This window comes from Coptis chinensis, chromosome 5, assembly GCF_015680905.1.
Source record: "Coptis chinensis isolate HL-2020 chromosome 5, ASM1568090v1, whole genome shotgun sequence".
In the NCBI taxonomy this organism is placed as follows: Eukaryota; Viridiplantae; Streptophyta; class Magnoliopsida; order Ranunculales; family Ranunculaceae; genus Coptis; species Coptis chinensis.
Window position 1 is genome coordinate 86,437,380 of NC_141460.1, and position 21,492 is coordinate 86,458,871.

Below are 21,492 nucleotides of genomic sequence, written 5' to 3' on the forward strand. Positions count from 1 at the left end.
AACGTTTTGCTAGAGGTTTCGTTTAAGGTTGTGTTTGGTTTGTGGAACCAAGATCCCATGGAAAAATAGGTAAAGAGTGAGAGAGCACTGGAGAAAAGATGAACTAGAGCTTTAGCAACACTAAAAAGAAGATGAACTAGAGGAGCGCACAAATACAACGGTTTAAAAATTATACTACAACGGCACACCTTTGAGAGGGAATTATGAAATAGCTAACTTCACCAAAATACCTGACTTTGGTGTTCATAAAAGTGCATCCATCTCTCCTTACCTATTCTGATCAATCTTTGCTAAAGTGTACATACTGATTTTGTAAATCATAATTGATCAAAGTTCAGTTGTGTGTGTGGCGATGTCTTACAAATTCAACGTTGCAAGTCTCGAGTTGTATATGTACTATATTGTAATTAGTAATGTGTATAGGACTACAGGTTGAAATCTATGTAATCGGAATTCAACGTTGAGTAGTTGAGTTGTATGCACGGGTTGAAATATTTGTACTGGGAAATTTCTATGAAGACTTGATTAGTTGCTAAGACTTGCATGAATTGGAGAAAAAGAAGTTTCGTGAATTGGGAGTGTATTCAGATTTGTACTGTTAAAAAAGCTCGCAGTTCGATTTTAAGTTTAGACCATGGCATCTCTACCATTCTGCCAATATGAAGAGACAAACAGAGGCATATGGATACGGATAATCATATAGGGAAGCACCATATTACAAACTTATATCAATTCCTCGTAGCATTGCAAAAAAGGGAAAAGAGAAAAGAGAAGTAAAAGATTATGTTGCAAGGGGATCCCACTTTTCCATTTTTCACTAAGCATTATGCGATTTGTGAACTGCTCCATGGCCATAGATGAACCTTGCTGTTCCCTCTGTGTAGACTTGAGTCTCCTTAGCCAGTCTATTGAAAGCCAGAGTAATCACGTTACTACAGTCTCAATGTGATGATTATGATAAGATAGCACTGATGAAGATATCAATACAAAGTGAGAAAACCTACGATTTTCTGACGACTTTGCATAGGATGGAAGCTGATGCAAATGTCTTTCCATCGAGATATCTGTTGTCGCCTTTGGTCCTCTGCTTGATTCTTAGGTCTAACTCTTCGGAATCAGCTGTGAATGGTGTATCTGATGCCTGAGAATCATCAAAAAGATCTAAGGATGCTAGCTACATACTGTTACTGATATTCCTAACTCATATCAAAGAAATGCTGGGAAATAATAACATATACAGAATGATTAATTTATATACCATGACCCATCCCCAAGTATCAGCATAGGAAGGAATGTGAGCTGAGTAAGGAACAACATCTGCACATGAGCCAACATGATTTGAATATCACCTTAATCCCACCCTTACTTATTCAACTAAAGAAAGTTATTTAGAAGAAAAGTTTGCTACTTACACTTGAAAACCTGTCTTAGAGTGTTATTGATGCAAGAAAAAACTTCTGTATGACTGAACACTCCTGCTGGTCCTGCCTGCATGATCAGAAGGAAAACGTAAACTTTTAACATTTATATTATTCTACTCTGTGGTCTACAACTAACGAAAGGATATGGATAAAGCCAATTTTGGGTTTGATCCACGAACTGTGCTCTCATTGAGGTTCTGTTTATCACCTGTGTGACAAAAATGCCACCCTCATTGAGTCTTGGCTTAACAGTTGATTCATAGAAAGATTTAGTGTAAAGTTGGTAGCATGGCCCCCCTTCAATGGGATCAGCAAGGTCCCCTATTATGACATCAAAACAGTCTTTACTCTTCTCAAGCTCAGCCCTTGCATCATTGATGATGAGTTGAAGCCTTGAACTACTGAAAGCTTCCTTATTTACATCCAAGTATGACTTGCAGAAGTCCACCACTTCCTGAACCGTAGGAAAAGACGGCATAAATTACAATCTTGGCATACAAAGAGCAAAAATATTTGAGACCTTAAAAGGTAGTTCCACTAAACGACTAGTCTGTTGGGATGATTTGGTGGGGCCTTGTTTTCTGGATCCCATCCTCAATTCTCTGGTACTTCTAAGTTCTAACATAAAACACATGATTATTACCTCATCAATATCACACATTACCACCTTGCCTACAGTCTTATGCCTTAGGATCTCTCTTGCAGTGGAACCTTCACCTCCTCCCATGATGAAAATGGTCTTTGGGCTGAAAACAAGCATATAGGAACTCTGTCATCAAATTTTGTAGTAACATAACCATATACAACAATAGTAGGTGATAACTAACGCACATATATGATTCTCTAATTTATATTATAGTTAATGGACAAGGAGGTTTTAGTACTATTTTATTTAATTTAGAAGCTGGTTGTCCTAATTGTTGTATAATAAGAGAAAATAATTATAACAGTACTTGGGATGATGGAGGAGGGGTGGATGAACAAGGCACTCGTGGTAAATGAATTCATCAGTTTCTGCACTTTGAAGCTTTCCATCAATGACTAGAGCCTGTTTGGGAAAAAGAGAAAATCTTACTAAGCAATCTCAACAGGACAGAAAGAAGCCTTTACCAAAGAATCTCAGTATAAAAGAGAGATTGCTAACCTTTCCAAAGGGCTTTGTATCTAACAAAGCAATGTCCTGGTACTGACTACACCCTGTATGCAAAATGCTAAAAACAGAAAACATTATAGGACATGAGCTATATATACTTCAAATGTTAAAGAAAGTTTTAAATGATTGTGTTCTGAAAGTGGGTGTCACCAGCACTAATTGTCTTCCATTACTCTAATCTTGTCTAGCTTTTCATAACCAATCAAGGAACTCATTTGGATGTAGTGATAAAGAATTAGATAATACTTTCCTTGATACTCACATTTAAACTAAGGGAAGGATACAATTTTTAAAATAACCAAAAGCCCGCAATTGTACTAATGTCTCTGGTCATGCATGTGAAAAAGTCCTTTTTAGGTAGGTGTAAAGGGTTACAAAAAGTCACCACTGATTTGGTTCTCCGTTTTCTTTTTCCCCTTGAACTCTTGAAGCTTCTTTTTGATCTTGTCCTTAAAATCTTCTTATTTTATAACGGAAAAAAAACTTATTAATTGGTTGTTGCCCCTCACTATTAAATAAAAAGCAAGACATGGTTAAAAGTACAAAAAATTCAATGAGAAGAGAAAAAATAAGATGATATTGGTTTTGTGCGTGTGTGTGAAAGGAGCTAATCAAATGCCTATATACGTACTCGATCAATATACCAGATAAACAATGAAGACAAAGATGGCAGAAAAGTTACAAAATTCAGGTCATTGCAGCGTATAAACATGTATGTATGTACCTATTAAGAGCAAAACACCATCTCAAGTTATCTTCAATCTCTTCTTCATACCAACAACTCTTCCTACGACCTTCAGTAGGTGATAAGTGGCCATTCCCATTTTGAACTCCATTTCCAGTAACAACACCATTTCCATTAGTACCAGATATGTGAGCCATATTCTTGCAAATAAAAACTATAAAGAAAAATGAGAGAGAAACTTTGATGCTTAATTGAGAGAACGTAAGGAAGACAGAAGTTTAGTAGTGAGAGTGTTGTAAGGAGTAGGAAGGTGTGGGTGAGCATTATATGGAAGGCTGGCAAAGAGAATGGGCATAGAAATCGAAAAATGGTCATCATTTTGGTGTGAAGTTGGTGAGAAAGTAAAAACAAATGAATATAAAGAGAATGAAAGAACTGCATGGATTTTGGAAGCCTATAGAAGAATAAAGGAGAAGACAGTTTGCGATTTCTAAGGTTGATTTCCTCGCGTGGGTTGATTTCATTCTGTTTTTTATAATCATATCCCATCTGTCTTTATATTTTTCTTATCGTTTTTGCTTATTTTGCTATGGTGCATTAGTGCTATACTCTTTTTGCATATCATGTTCTTTCATCAGTTTCATCTGCAGGTCATGGAGAAATGTGATGATAAATGATAATGGGACGAATTATGACTGGTCTTCTTGATTTTGTGTTGTAGTATGTTACGTGCAAAATTTCACCTTACCTAATAGTATATATATAGCATAGCCATGATGCATTACAAACTAATCAGATTACACGTATGAGCAAACATATTGTATCCATCTAACAAACAAACACCCACACTGTGTCACTGTGTGGCCACTATTGAGAACCATGCTAGGATGCAATGCCGTAGGACAATGGAACATGATGGTGCATGACAAATGATGATGATGATGAACATGAATTTGAAGTGTATGGATTACTTGTATAGTTAAAAAAAGTAAAGATTATGATGGGGTTGACAAATACCGAAAATTGATATTTCTGGGGAATATATTCGATTTGGTTTCTTCTTGGACTTAGAGTGTGAAATGGGCGTGCTCTCGATATAATCATCATATTCTTTCTTACTCAAAATTAGACGGCGTGCTATGCATTGGTGCACTCATCATCACCACACCATCACAATCATCCATCTCCCACGAAGTTTTTGGACCCCACTCAGTTGAGTTTCATGTACACGTGTCAGCAACATATGGGCCCATTAGAGGCCATGTAAGTGGACAAGTGGGCCTGCATGTTTAGTTTCATTGTGATGTAAGTTTTTCATCAGGATGATGTATGGCCTTGTGTGGATTGTGGGGGCTGTAAACACATTTTTGTCTAGAATTTGTGTGGATATGTTCATGCACGCCTAACCCTGAATGGAGGGAATTTATCTTCTTTTAGGGCTTTCTGGGGGATAGGATGGAGTCACCCACCTCTTTTGTTCTGGAAAAGATATGATCGATATCTCTTTGCTCTGTTCCCAATCCATGATATGCAAGTGTAATAATAACCAATGTTTTCAATTGATTTGTATAACAATATCTAGCCAATTGTTCAATGGTTAAGTCGGTAAGTTAGTGGCACGATGAGAAAACGTTTTCTTTAATTATGTCAAAATAGAGTCTTGGGCGCCACATGAATTATGCATACTGGCTACTATTTTTTTCAAACCGTTTTAGCCGGTATCATTCCCTCGCGAGTCTGAACCCAAAAAAAAAAAATTGCATATTCTCGTTTTCAAATTGCATTCCACACATGTGCACAGTCTGGAATCAAGATGATACTTTCGAGCCGGTATCATCTCCCTCGTTTGGTGATTCAATTGAATTGGCAACCACCGAATTCGATTTGGAACAAATTTCATCTTCTCGTTTTGAAATTTCTAGCATTGACAAATCCCGACATGAAAGTGACCAAAAACCAAACATGAAAGTAGAATTTGTGTTTGGAAAAGGATATGAAAGTGACCAAAAACCAAAATGAATTTCTCAATTTTTTTTAGTCCAAACGACCCGGCTATGTCACCCAAGAGAGTCCCCAAACGACCCGGCCATGTCGTCCTGGAAATTGCCCAAACGACCTCACCATATCGTCTAGCTAAAAACCAATTCAAGAATTTTGTCTCAAACGACATGCGCAGACTATTTGAGTGTACACTCAAACTACACGGTGAGGTCGTTTGAGCTAGTGTACGCTCAAACTATATGGTGAGGTCATTTGAGTGTGCATTCAAACTACATTGCGAGACCGTTTGAGTGTACACTCAAACGACCTGAGGGTTTTGTTATGGCGAGAGACCCGGTTGGATTGGTTGTTGGGCCTGGGTTTTGATGACAAATGTCACAATCCAATTTCTAAATAATTACAAAGTGAATATTTGAAATATAAATATCTCAAACATTGCTATATTCAATTGTCTAAAAACCAAGGCTATGACGGGGTGGATACAACACATGTTAAAACCTAAAACCCACATAAAAAAAGAATCAACTTAACAACAATAATCTCCCAAAATTCCTCAACCATCACTTTATTAAAATACTATCTTCTGTCTCAATAAAATATCAAACAAACTCTAAGAATAAAAGTCATCACTACCATGTTCTCATGTTATGCTGAAAATGTAAACTACGTTATTACATCCTTCCAATAAGAATCGGACCTAATAAAAGAACTAACGAACTGCTCTAGGCAAGAATCTCAATCACGTACACGCCGTGGTTCCACTGCTTTTCACCTCTGTTCCCAAGAACACACTCACGTTGCCAAAACAAAGCAAACATAGGTAAGCAAAATGGAATTTGATGGTATGAGTAGACTAACAACATAAATCATTTCCAGACTTTAATCATCCAACAAACACTTTATATGTACCCATATCTTAATCATTCTCAGCTTGGAAGATAGGTAGTTCCGTCATTTCAACCGACATAGTTTCTTCCCAAGCAAGACTTTCATTCTATTAACTCATTATAATAACTTGTTTTAATAACTAAGTAATTGAATTAAAACTTACCGATATCCACTTCTGTATAAGGGTAGGACTGCGTCCCTGCACAAAAATATTATTAAATCCTACCCTCCTGCAAACGGAAGTTAGGAATTCTAAATAAACATATGTAGATATCATATCAGTATTCAAATGTAAGTCCAAGCACACCCGTACAATCAAATCAATTTCTCTTATTAATTAATCGATTACTTTTCTTATATACCCACCCTTTAGTACCTACTCCACGATTTGCACTCCAAACATTTGCCAAATCACACATTCCTGTGTGCCTCTCTCCTACTGAATACCACAATATCAGAGCCATCTCTGGGTTTTTATACACATATTTCACAGCCTCTTTGGGTATAAAACTCAGGTCATTCATGGCACATTCAATGAATACCTTAGGTCATTCCCGCCACATTCAAGGAATACCTATCATATCACTAACGAGTCATTCATGGCACATTCAATGAATGTCCTGGGTCATTCCCGCCACATTCAAGGAATACCCAATCTTACATTCCCGTACACTCAAGGAATACAACTAACCTACAAGGCGAATATCTTAGTTCCTCTCTAGGGTAGTCCAAACAATCTGGTCATTCATGACACATTCAATGAACCGGGTCAATCATGGCATAGTCAATGAATACCAATTTATAATGCTAACAGGCCATTTATGACATATTCAATAAATGCCCACCTAGCATATGACATCATCAGTCATAAAAACTCATTTCCAAAACTTGAGCGTGGAGAGTTCTAAAAGGGTGCGGTAAATTTGTTTATGCATTATTGAACTTTATTGTATATATTATTTCAGAGAACGGAAGAGTAACTTGTTTCACGTATTATTGTTTACGCGTTATTAATTAGATTGATGTTTAAGTGTCATAGCGTCATATATCATAATAGGTTGAAATATCACGTAGTAGTTAATACACGTACACACGTATATATATAAAGGTCTTAGCCTAAAGCCAAGGACGTTAATAGCCGTAGACCTATCCTAATAGACCAAATCATAATCCGAGTTAAAAGTCAAACTTGGTCAACTAGTCAAAGTCAACTTTGGTCAACAGTAGTCAACCAACCAAGGGTCAATTTAACCGAAAACCCAAAGACTAAGACCCCATGGGTTTAGTCTTTTCCAGGCCCAATCTAAAATAACTTAACTTAAGCCCATGGGTTTAGTCTTTCCCAAGCCTAATAGATAAAGAAAACACTCAAGCCCATTAACTAATTTTGGCCCAAGCCCAACAGCAAAAATGAATTTCTCTGTCATCTTCTTCCTCACTTCACGAGCGCCTCCACCACCACCACCACAACCACCACTCGCCACCACTACTAAACCACACGGTTTTAATCCCTATAAAAAACCCAAACTACCTATACCACAAAATCATGATTTCCTCCCTTCTCAAAATTCGTGTTTTGTTTGCCATTGATGCTCTAGTCAACATTCACAACACTCAAACACAATTCAACCCCATGCCACACCTAAACCACTCGGTTTCAATTCCCAATCAAAACCCAACCCTATTGTACCATCTACTTGATTTCCCCACTCACAAAAAAACATCCGACGATCATTACAGCTCTTTCAGAGCTTCAACAGTATCGCTCGGCACCACAGAGCAGTGTCCACTCAACACAAAACCCTCAACACCTTACCTGACATCCACCATGTTCAATTCAACAACAAACCCAAAAGATCATCCACAACATTTACATCCAACAAAAATAACTACCTATATCCACCATGTTCAATTCATAACAATTTATAGGATTCAAATGAAAAATAGGCAGTTGATTGTTCAATTTACAATGTCGACAAATATGTTCATTCCAAAGTTCGGCAATATGTAAACTAAACAGAACAAACAGAAAATAATGAGCAGTGAAATAAGTTTCGTAAAATTTTTAAATAACAAACTAGGAACAAAACTATGAGTTCAGTGAAAAGATAAAACTATCTACTCACCCGTGATTAGCTAATCAGCTAGCTATCAGAAAAAATTCATCCTTTTTCTCTCTCAATAAAACTTTTTTTTTCTCTGTATAAAATTCTCTGTGTTTTTCCAAAAACTCTACGTGAGAATCTCCATTTTATTTTAAAAAATCCCCACCGAAAAACAAGGATGAAAGTTATCTATTTATCTACGGGGCTTTTATCCTTAACTAATAGTTATCATATATTTTGTTTTACCTATTATTATTATTATTATTATTATTATTATAGGAAAAATAAAAGAAAAAGACGGGTGTTATAGCAAACTTGTAATATGACAAACTTTAATATATATATATATATATATATATATATATATATATATATATATATATATATATATATATATATATTTTTTTTTTGGGGGTTGCCCAATCTAATTTGATGAGTGCCCGATTGAATCACCTCAAAATATTGGGGGTAAAATCTTGATTCCCGGTATTATAATGTTTTAGAAGATACTCAATTTGATTTATAAATAAGTATGCAAACCGTCATACGCATCGGTTTTTTTAAGTCTTAAAACCCGTCCCTCGAGATCGATAGTTAGGCATGGTTTCTTTTGATTCTAATTGTAAATGCTAATTTTAATTATATAAGAGCGACTCATCTATTTATTTTTTTTAAATAAAATGAGAGATAATTATGTTATTTAAGTGATATTAAGTATGTTCTTTTAAATTACCAATAATAAAATAGGGCTTGTTTTAATTTCAATGTGAGAAATGGGAGTAATTATTTAATTAATTTAAGTGACATTATAAAAGTGTTTCTAAATTATTAATAAAAAAGAGACCTTGTTAATAAAAGTGGCGCTTATTCTAAATTTAGTGAGGGAGATGTTTCTAAATTAAGCAAATAAAGAGATCTTAAATTGCCTACTCGATATTGGGAAGGGTATTGGATATCTCCATATTGTCTCCTAGCTTGAGTATTGCACCCTTATTTGCTGCTGCATTTGCTTCAAAATTGGCTTCCTTGTGGATAGGAGAGATGTACCAAATCGAAGTCAAGTTCATAAATAGCTCTCTTTCCCCTCGCTTGCAGTTTCCAAGAAATTGTACATTTCTCAAAGGCCAAGACTGGTAACTTTGGTTCGCATTCTACCCATTATTGTTTCTAGTTAATTTATTCCGGCCTCCAGCTACCATACTTATTTTCTTTGCAAGTATTGCACATTCAGCGTCATAGCTAGTAGTCATATCAATCATACACCTCCATGACCCGGCGGGTTGCCAAAGGCAAATCCAACTGCATTTGCTTTGACAAATCCCATTATTGATGGGTTCCATGAAACTTATTTGATTCTTACTGATGCTCTTGCACTGCATTCTTGCCTCTGAATATCAATCATACACCTCCATGACCCGGGTTGCCAAAGGCTGATCCAACTGTATTTGCTTTTGACAAATCCCATTATTGATGGGTTCCATGAAACTTATTTGATTCTTACCGATGCTCTTGCCCTTCCCTTGATATTGGAAGAGTGTAGAATAGTTAAATCTTCCACTGAGCCTGTAGCCATAAGTCCAGCACCTTTGATTCCCTTGATGATTTCCTTTTTCAGGTTCCATTCGTTCAACTATTTGGACTTGTAAACAAAATATGTGCAACTTTAAAACATACATCGTCATGAGTTCACATTATTTCCACGGCAATTTTGTTAAATCAACATAATCTACTTAGGGTGTTTTAGTTCACAACTAGATTTTTAACCCGGGCGTATGCCCGGGATCTATTAAATATTTTGTGTGTTGAAAAGGCTTTACAAAATGTCTCACACAAATTTTCGAATCAGAATATATTTTTATTGAAAATAAACTGAAATACGTTAATGAGCAGCGATTATGGTGTAAAAGTACTTGGAAACTAAGATATCAAATTTATATAGCCTCTTCACTTTGTGGTTTATGATATTAATCTATAATTTTCAAATAGAATTATCTTAAACTCGATCTAGCTTGTATAATAGTTTTTTTAGATTTATGGTGATTTAGTTGCAAATTTTCGAATCAGAATATATTTTTATTGAAAATAAACAGAAATACATTAATGAGTAGCAATTATGGTGCATAAGTACTTGGAAACTAAGTAATCAAATTGAGATAGTCTATTCACTTTGTGGTTTAGGATATTAATCTGTAATTTTCAAATATAATTATCTTAAACTCGATCTAGCTTGTATAATAGTTTTCTTATATTTATGGTGATTTACCGGCAAATTTTCAAATCAGAATATATTTTTATTGAAAATAAACCAAAATACGTTAATGAGCAGCGATTATAGTGTATAAGTACTTGAAAACTAAGGGGTCAAATTGAGATAGCTTCTTCACTTTGTGGTTTAGGATATTAATCCGTAATTTTCAAATGGAATTATCTTAAACTCGATCTAGTTTGTATAATAGTTTTATTAGATTTATGGTAATTTAGCGGTAAATCATCACCGTTCGGCTTACGTACTAATGTGTACAAATCACTAAAATAGATTGATTGTTTCCATATCCTCAAAGAATACACTACTCCCACTTGAAAAGATTTATCACATGAACGTATCCTATGAACGGGTGTCGTTATATTAAATTATTCTAAAAAATATTAGCAACTATGCATAGCTATGAGATATGAAAATTATATTAATTAATTATTTAATTTTCTTGCACCACTCTCTATAAAAAGGAAGCATCAAACCTTGATAAAACTCATCTACTTCTTTTTATTGTTAGGCTTAACAATAAAAATTTGATTGAAGTTTTGTGAGAATGCCCAATGTGGCGAAGATAATATTAAAGCTACTTGAATAGCAAGACATTCCCAATCACAATAAATGAATTATGACTAACACTACTTAAAATACAAAACTATATTTGTCGAGACATTTATTCCCTCTACATATAATACAAATATATTTTAGGGTTATTAGTTCAATGCATTTACTCCCACTTGAAAAGATTTATCACATGAACGTGTCCTACGAACGGGTGTCGTTATATTAAATTATTCTAACAAATATTAGCAACTATGCATAGCTATGAGATATGAAAATTATATTAATTACTCATTTAAATTTCTTGCACCACTCTCTATAAAAAAGGAAGCATCAAACCTTGATAAAACTCATCGACTTCTTTTTATTGTTAGACTTAACAATAAAAATTTGATTGAAGTTTTGTGAGAATGCCCAATGTGGCAAAGATAATATTAAAGCTACTTGAATAGCAAGACATTCTCAATCACAATAAATGAATTATGACTAACACTACTTAAAATACAAAACTATATTTGTCGAGACATTTATTCCTTCTTAGTTCAATGCATTTATATCAAGTTTCTGGTTTTCCTTTAATTATTTTTTGAGGTTAGTTTAATGTAGTATGTTACATCCAGTTTCCAATTTCTCATTAATTATTCTTTGAGGTTAGTTCAATGCAGTTGCATCAAGTTTCTGATTTTCTGTTAATTATTATTTGAGGTTAGTTTAGTGCAATTGCATCCACTTTATGATTTCTCGTTAGTTATTCATTAAGGTTAATTTTATATAGTTGCATCCGACCAATTTTCAATGTTTCGTTAATTAGTATTTGAGATTAGTTCATTGTATTTGTATCCAGGTTCCAATCTCCCGTTAATTACTCTTTGAGGTTAGGTCAATACATCTGCATCCAATTTCTAATTTCCCGCTAATTGTTTTTCTAGGTTAGTTCGATAGTTTACAATTTCTATACAGTTTGCATACATGTAAGAGTCTGTTTTTACAAACTCATTTTCGTTTTAGGTTCCTAATTACTCGTAATTACTCATGTGAGAAGGCTAAAAAAGCGGACATTTATGCTTTGAGATCAGTGCGATGCAGTTATATCCGACTTCTAATTTCCAGTTAACTATTTTTTGAGGTTATTTCAATACATTTGCATCCAATTTATGATTTTCCGTTAGTTAATATATGATTTTAGTTTAATGCAGTTGCATCCAGTTTTTTGTTTTTCGTTAATTATTCTTTGAGGTTAGTTCAATGCAGTTGCATCTAACTTCTGATTTTATGTTAATTGTTCTTTGAGGTTAGTTCAATGCATTTGCATCAAGTTTTCGATTTCCCATTAATTATTTTTTTAGGTTAGTTCAATACAGTTACATCAAATTTATAATTTCCCGTTAATTATTCATTTAGGTTAGTTCAATGCAGTTTCATCTATTTTTCAATGTTTCGTTAATTAGTCTTTGAGATTAGTTCATTGCATTTGGATCCAGTTTCCGATTTCCCGTGAATAACTCTTTAAAGTTAGTTCAATACATATGCATCTAGTTTTTGATTATTTATGTTTTGAGGTTAGTTCGATGCAATTATATCCGGTTTCTGATTTCCCATTAATTATTCTTTGAGATTATTTCAATGCATTTGCATTTAGTTTCCGATTTCCCACCAATTATTCTATAAGGTTAGTTTAATGCAGTTGCATTCGGTTTTTGATTTTATGTTAATTATTTTTTGAGTTTAGTTCAATGCATTTGCATCCAGTTTTCGGTTTCCCATTAATTATTATCTGAGGTTTGTTTGATGTATTTGCATACCGTTTCTGATTTCCCGTTAGATATTTTTCAAGGATTTGCATCCAATTTCTAATTTCCCGTTAGTTATTATCTGGCGTTAGTTTAATGCAATCGCATCCAGTTTCCAATTTTTAGTTAATTACTTTTTTAGTTTAGTTTATTGCATTTGCATAAAGTTTCCGATTTCTCGTTAATTACTCTTTGAGCTCAGTTATGTATTTGAATCCAGTTTTCGATTTTCTTTTAATTATCCAATGTGGTGTGTAATACTAACTTCTAATGATCCATCTATAGTGTCCTTGCAAATATGACATAAAAAGTAAATTATGCTTGATTTACACTATGTGGGATCATCGAAGATTATCCAGTTCCCGATTTCCCATTAATTATTATTTAAATTATGCATGACTCACTATGTGAAATCTTCAAAGATTATCTACGAACGGGTGATGTTATATTAATTATTCTGAAAAATATTTGCAAATATGTAGAACTATTATATACTAATATTATATTGATCACTCAACCAAATTTCTTATAACGTGAAAACCTCACTTTCTATTAAAAAAAAAGAACTCACCTTTGATAAAACATTTCAATTTCATTTTGTTGTTTAATAAAAGAAATTTGATTGAAGTTTTGTGAGATTGCCTAATAAGGTGAAGTTCATATATATTAAAGCTACTTGAATAGCAAGGAGTTCCCAATTACACGGAAAGAGATAAGATAAACACCATTTTAAATGCAAAACTATACTTATCGAGACATTCCTACAACATATAACCCAACTATATTTTGAGATTAGTTCAATGCATTTGCATCCAGTTTATGATTTTCCGTTATATTTTGAGGTTAGTTCAATACAGTTGCATCAGATTTTCAGTTCCTGTTATTTATTTTTTGAGATCAATTTAATGCAGTTGCATTCAATTTATGATTTCTCGTTAATTATTCTTTTCGGTTAGTTCAATACATTTGCATCCAATTTCCAATTTTCTGTTAATTGTTCTTTGAGGTCAATTCAATGCATTTGCATCAAGTTTCTGATTTCCCGTTAATTATTCTGTGAGATTAGTTTAATGCATTTGCATTCGATCAGTTTTCGATTTCTCATTTATTATTTGATAAAGTTGCATTTGCATCTATTTTCCAATTTCCCGTTAATTATTGTTTGAGGCTAGTTCAATGAATTTGCATCCAGTTTCTGATTTCCGTTAATTATTTCTTGAGGTTAGTCCAATACATTTGCATCTAGTTTATTTTTTGAGATTAGTTCAGTGTAGTTGCATCCGGTTTTCGATTTTCCATTAATTATTTTTTAAGATTAGTTCCATGCATTTGCATCATATTTTCAATTTATAATTAATTTTTCTTTGAGATTAGTTCAATGCAGTTGCATCCAGTTTCCGATTTTCCGTTAATTTAATCTTTGAGGGTTAGTTCAATGTATTTGCATCCAGTTTCTGATTTTCCGACAATTTTTTTTTTTTTTTTATGTTAGTTTGATGTATTTGCATCCAAGTTTTGAGTTTCCATAAATTATTCTTGGAGGTTAGTTTAATGCAGTTGTATCCATATTCCAATTTTCTATTAATTACTTTTTAAGATTAATTTAATGCTTGCATTTGCATCCAGTTTTTGATTTTCCGTTAAATATTATTTGAAGTTAGTTCGATGCATTTGCATCCAGTTTTCGATTCCCCATTAATTGTTTTTTGACGTTAGTTTCATTCAGTATTTTATATTTTTTAAAATATTTGTCATTATTGTTTTGCCGTTATTATTATTATTTTTTCATTTTCTATTATATATTTTGTGATGTTATTTTTTGTATAATTGTTTTTAACTATGTTTTGAAGCCGTGTTAAGGATATATTCGAAATAAGTCGGTGTTTTATCATAGATACTGAAATTGTATGATTTGTAATAGAGAATTAGTTTATACAAATCACCTATTTTTTAGTAATTTTTTTTATTTGATCAAATATATAAGAATTGGAACACTAAAATTGTTTGATTCGTAATAGAAAATTACCTTTTACAAATCACCTATTTTTTAGCAATTTTTTTTTATTTGATCAAATATATAAGAATTGAAAATACACTCAAACTCTCCAAATATAAGAATTAGAAATACACTCAAACTCTCTAAAGAGGTTCCATGTACGTGGGATTGTAGGCTATTAGAAAAGACTATCTTTCATATTATAGTACCACATAAGTGAGAGAAAAAATTAACTCTCATATTAGAGTGCTACATAGGAGAGAGAAAATCTTCTATAAGAGGTCTCTGCTTTAGTATATAGATAGTAGATGTGTTTAAACTTGCTGAAGTTGTTGCAAAATTGGAAAAATCTAGATTAGTGGATAAGTCTAAAATATTAGAAGTATGAGATATTTGTCAATAATATATGTAGAATATGCTGGGAATACTGAGGATTCTACAAATTGGATACGTTGTTAAGAATAACGATAGATGTAGGTTAAGTTGTTATATCTTGAGTCTAGACCATTCAAACCACATTTTTGTTTTTGTAACTATAAATAAATGGAGGCATTTCATTCATTTTCATTCATAACTATTCAAGACTGATCTTAAACGAATCAAATGTAGAGGAAGACTTCCCTCGCAAGAGTGGTCCTGAGTTATTTGTGTTATCACGTGGACAGGCACACTCAGGTCAAGTAAGATACTTTTAAGACACCAACAAAAAAGACTTAGTTAAGCTGTATTAGAACGAGTGCAAGACACACGATAAGAAATGTGCCAAAGGCTAATGTTGGCAAATCAACTCATCATTTGAATGACAAATCATAACTCAATCCAACCTAACAAACGACAAACAATGGCATTGACGGATCTAATATAATTTTTTATCTTATGGGATGTTCTTGTAGTACCGAGAATTCAAATTTGTATCAATACCAATGGGGAGAATTTTACCACCAAATTGTAACGTAATTTTTTTTAGCAATTGTTGTTAAATGAAAATATCTAATAAATTTATTGAATTTATAATCAAAAGAAAAAAAAGAAAAAAAAAACAATGCTAAAAACAATTTTAATATATTCTTCATTTCCTCTTCCAATTTGGCAAGATGAAGAAAAGAAATGAAAAAAATCATGTTTGCCGGGCTCGAATAACCTTTTTTTTTAAGAGATAATCAACTTCCATTCATACTTAAACTTTGAAAAGGAGTGTTACAAAATCATGCAACCAACAAATTGGGGGGCTAATCGCTGCATACTTGTTGGCCCACTTAGCTACCTGGTTAGCTTCTCTATTACATTCTTTGTTTAACCAATATAATTTAACTATCACTGAAAGATAGTTTTCATAATATTCTTTCATAGTGATCTTGAGCCTGTTATAGACCTCTTCAGAATCCCACGTAAGGGTGCTTTCTCCTGCTGCCGTAGTCTTCATGAGCCTTTGATTGTCTCATAGTATCACAATGTTCAGAATCTGTAGTTTCTGTGCCAGTATTATCGCAAGTTCTACACCTCTGCATTTTGCTTGCATGACATTTTAACATTTAAAATTGTTGTATATTGCTCCAATTAGCTCCCCATCTTGTCCTTTACATATTGTTACTGCAACTCCTCTTCCCGTGTCTTTCTCATATAAGCACCATCACCATAGATCCTGTGCCAATTCTCATGTTAATTTCATTTGTTCAGCTCTTGTAAACTCAAACATAGTATTTGATATCTCAGTCTTCCTGTGAGTGTCTGAATCCTTCTTATATGCTTCAGTAACTTACTTTGTGTGTGTGAGTGTACACATGCTTGTAAATGTCCTGAATCCTTGTTTCTTTTCTTTGAAACTTAACTTTGTTTCTGCAAGCCCATATTTCTGATAGCAGACAAATTGCATATGTTTTTGCATATTTACCTTCAGAGTCTTGTTTCTGCATACCCTAATTTAATTTAGAAGTGAATCGAGTGCAATTCTGTCATATTTATCTTTATTGTGCATCATTCTTTGGCCAAGTATAGATCCCATCCACAATCTTCTAGATCATTCACAACCAAAAAACACATGGTAATATGTTTCTATCTCTTTCCAGTAAAACACACAACTCACATTTCATTTTTATTTTCTTCTCAATAGAACATCCCCAGTGGCTAAACCTCCCATATACAATTTCCACAAGAATATATAGCTGAGTACTAGAATCAAGTTCTAAACTCCATATATTTTTTTTATAGAGTTATAATTGCATTTTGAGCTTTCTCTTAGTTTCCTTGTGAGCATCTTGTAGGCTAATTTTACTGTAAGATTTCCTTGACTATCTCTCCACCAAATAATCTGATCCTGAGTATCTGGCCTCACTGATTTGAGGCTGATGTGTTCCTTGATTGGCATGGGAAATAATTCTCCCAACTTTTCTTGATTCCAATTTGTGTTGCCATCTGCTACCAAGTCCTTTACATATCCACTCTTGTCCACTGCTGAGAAAGAGAAATCTGCTTTAACATGGTCTCAGAGTATCACTGATTTGTTGTTTAGTACGATCCAAGGTTCAGTAAAAGTTTTTATGCCATTGCCATTTCCCAATGACCACACTAAGTTTTCCCTTACAACTTCCAAGCTGTTCTTGACACCTTTCCAGAAATAAGATCTAGGTTCTTTTTTCTGAGTTGTCTTTGTAGCAAAATAGTCCCACTTGTACAGACTTTTGAATGTTCTTGCCCATACTGACTCAGCATCTTGTATCAATCTCCAGCTATGCTTGGTAAGCATTGCCATGTTCACATCTCTAGCCTTTCTGAAGTCTAATCCTCCATGCATCTTTGCTCTACGCAGTTTGTCCCAACTAAGAGTGTGCCATGCATTGGAATTTTCACTCCCATTCACAAAAAATCCCTATTTATTTGATCCAACTTCTCACATGTGTTTACTAGTATGAAAAAATTAAGGCATAGAATAATCTAGACAATGCTTATGTTACTTATGTTACTAGTATGAAAAGATAAGGTGATAAGGGGTGGGGAAAATATGCCTCAAATGTGAGCTTTGAAATGATTTTATGAAGTTGGGCTCGAATAACTTCATGGAATGGGCCTTAAATAGAGAGTCCTGAAACAAAAAACAAGAATAGGCAATGGCAAGCCGAGGTTCGAGCCAGCCACCACCCTCCCCGCCATTCCGGGCATACCGTCATTATAAAAGTCTGACAAGCCACAAACAAGCCGTCTCCTGCGTGAAATTCTCAAACGACGGGTCACTCTTAGCCAGTTCATCCCTAGACAAAACTCTAATAGTCTACTCATCACAAACCCTATCCTCTCTTTCCCACCTAATCGGCCACTCCGCTGGCGTATCAGATTTTTCCTGGTCCTTAGATTCCCACTACATATGTTCCGCGTCAGACGACAAAACTCTCCGTATTTGGGACGCCCGTTCAGGTGAGTCCGTAAAGACGCTACGCGGACACTCGGGGTTCGTTTTCTGCGTAGATTTCAACCCGCAGTCAAATTTAATCGTCTCCGGTTCGTTTGACGAGACGGTTAGAGTGTGGGATGTGAAGACTGGGAAAGTGATACATGTAATTAGAGCACATGCAATGCCAGTGACGTCAGTGCATTTTATAAGAGATGGCTCTATTATTGTGTCCGGGAGTCATGATGGGAAATGTAAGATTTGGGATGCGGCTACCGGTGCTTGTTTGAAAACTTTGATTGATGAAAAAGATGGCCCGGCTGTTTCGTTTGCTAAGTTTTCGCCCAATGGCAAGTTTGTACTTGTTGCTACTCTTGATGATAATTTGGTAAGCTTTTTTTGTGTTTTCATTAATCAAGAACACCATTAGTTGGCGACTTATGCGATATTGTCTTAAACTGTGGAAAAAGTGATAATGCAGCTTGATTTTTGTAAGAGAATGTACGGGCAGTTTACCTATCCCATGAGTTGATGCCAGACTTACACATTGCTCATTACAACGTTTGTCATCAACATTTAGGGTGGGTTATAGGTCAAGCAAGCTGTAATTAGTGGGGAAATTACCACAGGCTTTAGTTGTCGACAAGTCTTTGTAGGTTTTGCTTTTAATCTGGTAGTTTGTTGTGGTCCTAGGATGGATGTGGACCTTCAACCGCTAAAAGTTAGGTGTCAACATGTTAAACTGGGAAGTCACGTGGGAGCCAACGGAATGAGCTTAAAGTATTATTTCATTATGGAAACTACACCTGGTCTGTGAGAAATTTATTTCTCAATTCCCATGTTACCTGGTATGTGACAGGAGAGACTTAATCTTTAGAACAGCTACCTGTTGCAGTTATGCACAGTAATAGAAAAGTTCACATTCTTAAACAATGAGATTCTTGGTTTAGTTGCCTGTATTAGATGGATGGTTTACTGATCAGGAAGAAAAAAAAAAAGTGTTTGATGGATGTATGAGGTAATACATTGATATTTGGGTAGTAATAGTAATCATCATAGTTGATGGTAATATAAAATCATATCCAGAATATCCCTCGAGTTGAGCAAACGTAGGGTTTAAACATTTAACCTTATTTACATACTAATTGTTTTCATATCAACGATCAAGAAGTATCAACTTGCAATATAGGAAGACCAATAGACTTGCAGATCATCTAGCTGGGTTAGGTAGTGTTTAGATGAGAATGTCGTGTATTTTGTACCTCCTCTTGATCTTGAAAGTGATACCATTGTAAAAGAGGAGGTAGCTAATAGGTTGTTGTACACTAGGTTGGTTTCTTAATACAGGTGAGGGTCTGCCTAACCCTAGCTTAACCTTTGAAAAAAAAGGTATCAAATTGCAATGTTTACCAAAGAATTATTGGATTAACATCAATGTCTCTTGATATGTTTTCCCTGAAATGTTGAGTTGAGCCAAGAGAGAGGTATGTTGTAGCTTCAATAAGTAAGCCTCAATAAACACGAATGAGGCCAGCCTTGGGGAGTCGTCATACTTTAGCTTTGAAGTCACAAATGCGAGTAGAAATGAGGCTGGCTCTTTAAGAATTTCCTTTTTTTTGTCTAAGATGCTGTTCGAGGTCGGTAATGGTACCCAAAATATATGCTCTTGATACTTATTTATTTATTTTTATGTGAAAAAGTATATCCACTTATTGTGACTAGATTATAGTTGCATCTGAACTTGCAATTTTCTCAATGACTCCTATTACTTTTACTGTGGTATGCGTATTCCTTCAACTCAGTTGGGTCAATTAAATGATTTCTAGTTGATTCACTGATCTTTGTATGTGGTTCTGCTGATGTTACCTCGTACTATAGGATCACTGATATTGTTTAACATTTGCCTGTGTGTATATCCATTATTTCATTTTTATTTTTATTTTAAAATACAGATTTCGAAGTATTTGGAGGCCTACGGCCCATGATCTAGCAGCAGCCTGATTCATTTTGGTTTATCTTTTAACTTGCAGAGGCTGTGGAACTACTCAACCGGAAGGTATATAAAAAATTACTTGGGTCATGTTAACAAAGTTTACTGCATAACATCCACCTTTTCTGTTACCAACGGGAAGTACATTGTCAGTGGGTCAGAGGATCATTGCGTCTACATTTGGGATCTACAGGGGAAAAATATGGTTCAAAAGCTCGTAGGTCATACTGATTCTGTGATCTCAGTGTCATGTCACCCCACAGAGAACAAAATTGCTTCTGCAGGCCTGGACAATGATAGAACAGTGAGGATTTGGGTTCAAGACACATAACAACATTGAAGAGAAAGGTCGTCAAGTGCAAAGTTCTAGGGCTTCTTGCTCAGTCCTAGTAGCTGGTCTTGAGGTTCATCAGGACATTGACAACCATAGCCATGACAACAAGAAATATTAGGCTGCTATCATATCAGGGTGGACATAACACAGATTCACAAGCTATTATCTTCTTAAGGGCATTGTTGATTGGTTTGATTTAGTGTAATTCAAACAATATACATCCAAATACAATTGTAAAGATCTCCTTGTTTTTTTTTTGATTTTTTTGACAGCTTGGAATCATAAATCCTTTATTGGAAACCTGTATGTATGTTTTTCCAGACTTAACTGATTACTTGCACACCTCGAACCAATTGTATAGATGTGCTTGCAAGTTGGTTTCTAGCCTGGACCTCAGTAAGTTTGACCATTAGCGAACCCTAGTATGTTTTCTCTACATTTTGCACCCGATTTAAGTGTGTTAGGATAATTCTTCAAAGACGTGGATCGGCACGACCAGGGCTGACACTATGCTGTTATATACGTGAATATGGGTGGATGACTGGATGTGCACCAATTTTAGGCAAACCTGGTGTTTAACCAATTTTGGCTGATGTTTTACATTGTGAAGGAGACGTGCTCTAGCGAAATGTGAAATCCACTATGCTATTTCATGTAGAGAGGACATTCTGCATTACAAAACATGTAACTGATTCTTAGGTACTGAGGTTGTGAACGGTGCTGAGTTCAGAGATGCTCAGCTAGCATGTTTACCTACTATAAATGAAAATTGGGCATGTATAGTGAGCTTATTCTGTTGAAATTATGATTTGCCTAAAGTTTTGGGTAGAGTAGAATAACTGCACTAAGGATTTCCCAAGTACTTCCAACTAATGGTTGTGCATAGAATTGTATTTTAAGGTTTTATTCAATTTTCATTTCAGGATGAATTT

The 21,492-nt window shown here is 34.5% G+C and overlaps 2 protein-coding genes across 2 annotated transcripts; one reads left to right on the plus strand and one right to left on the minus strand.

Annotated features, from left to right (window-relative positions):
- Nucleotides 1-664: 664 nt before the first annotated feature.
- LOC147499658 (thermospermine synthase ACL5-like) lies at nucleotides 665-3,599 on the minus strand. Its single transcript, XM_086561460.1, has 9 exons — nucleotides 3,299-3,599; nucleotides 2,566-2,632; nucleotides 2,375-2,469; nucleotides 2,065-2,167; nucleotides 1,630-1,875; nucleotides 1,413-1,488; nucleotides 1,259-1,317; nucleotides 1,005-1,141; nucleotides 665-905 (listed from the first exon to the last, which is right to left on the minus strand). Exons 1-9 carry the CDS (start codon nucleotides 3,454-3,456, stop codon nucleotides 818-820), a joined length of 1,029 nt encoding a protein of 342 aa, XP_086417586.1. The 5' UTR covers nucleotides 3,457-3,599; the 3' UTR covers nucleotides 665-817.
- Nucleotides 3,600-17,844: 14,245 nt separating this feature from the next.
- On the plus strand, nucleotides 17,845-20,887 carry WDR5B (Transducin/WD40 repeat-like superfamily protein). Its single transcript, XM_086561461.1, has 2 exons — nucleotides 17,845-18,624; nucleotides 20,267-20,887. Exons 1-2 carry the CDS (start codon nucleotides 17,959-17,961, stop codon nucleotides 20,555-20,557), a joined length of 957 nt encoding a protein of 318 aa, XP_086417587.1. The 5' UTR covers nucleotides 17,845-17,958; the 3' UTR covers nucleotides 20,558-20,887.
- The last annotated feature ends 605 nt before the right edge of the window (nucleotides 20,888-21,492 follow it).

Coding starts and splice junctions, on each gene's coding strand:
- LOC147499658 (XM_086561460.1), bottom strand. CDS start 3,456: ATGGCTCACATATCTGGTACTAATGGAAATGGTGTTGTTACTGGAAAT. Junction 2,470..2,565: donor ATACAAAGCCCTTTGGAAAG/GTTAGCAATCTC, acceptor TTTCCCAAACAG/GCTCTAGTCATTGATGGAAA. Junction 2,168..2,374: donor CCCCTCCTCCATCATCCCAA/GTACTGTTATAA, acceptor GCTTGTTTTCAG/CCCAAAGACCATTTTCATCA.
- WDR5B (XM_086561461.1), top strand. CDS start 17,959: ATGGCAAGCCGAGGTTCGAGCCAGCCACCACCCTCCCCGCCATTCCGG. Junction 18,625..20,266: donor CTACTCTTGATGATAATTTG/GTAAGCTTTTTT, acceptor TTTAACTTGCAG/AGGCTGTGGAACTACTCAAC.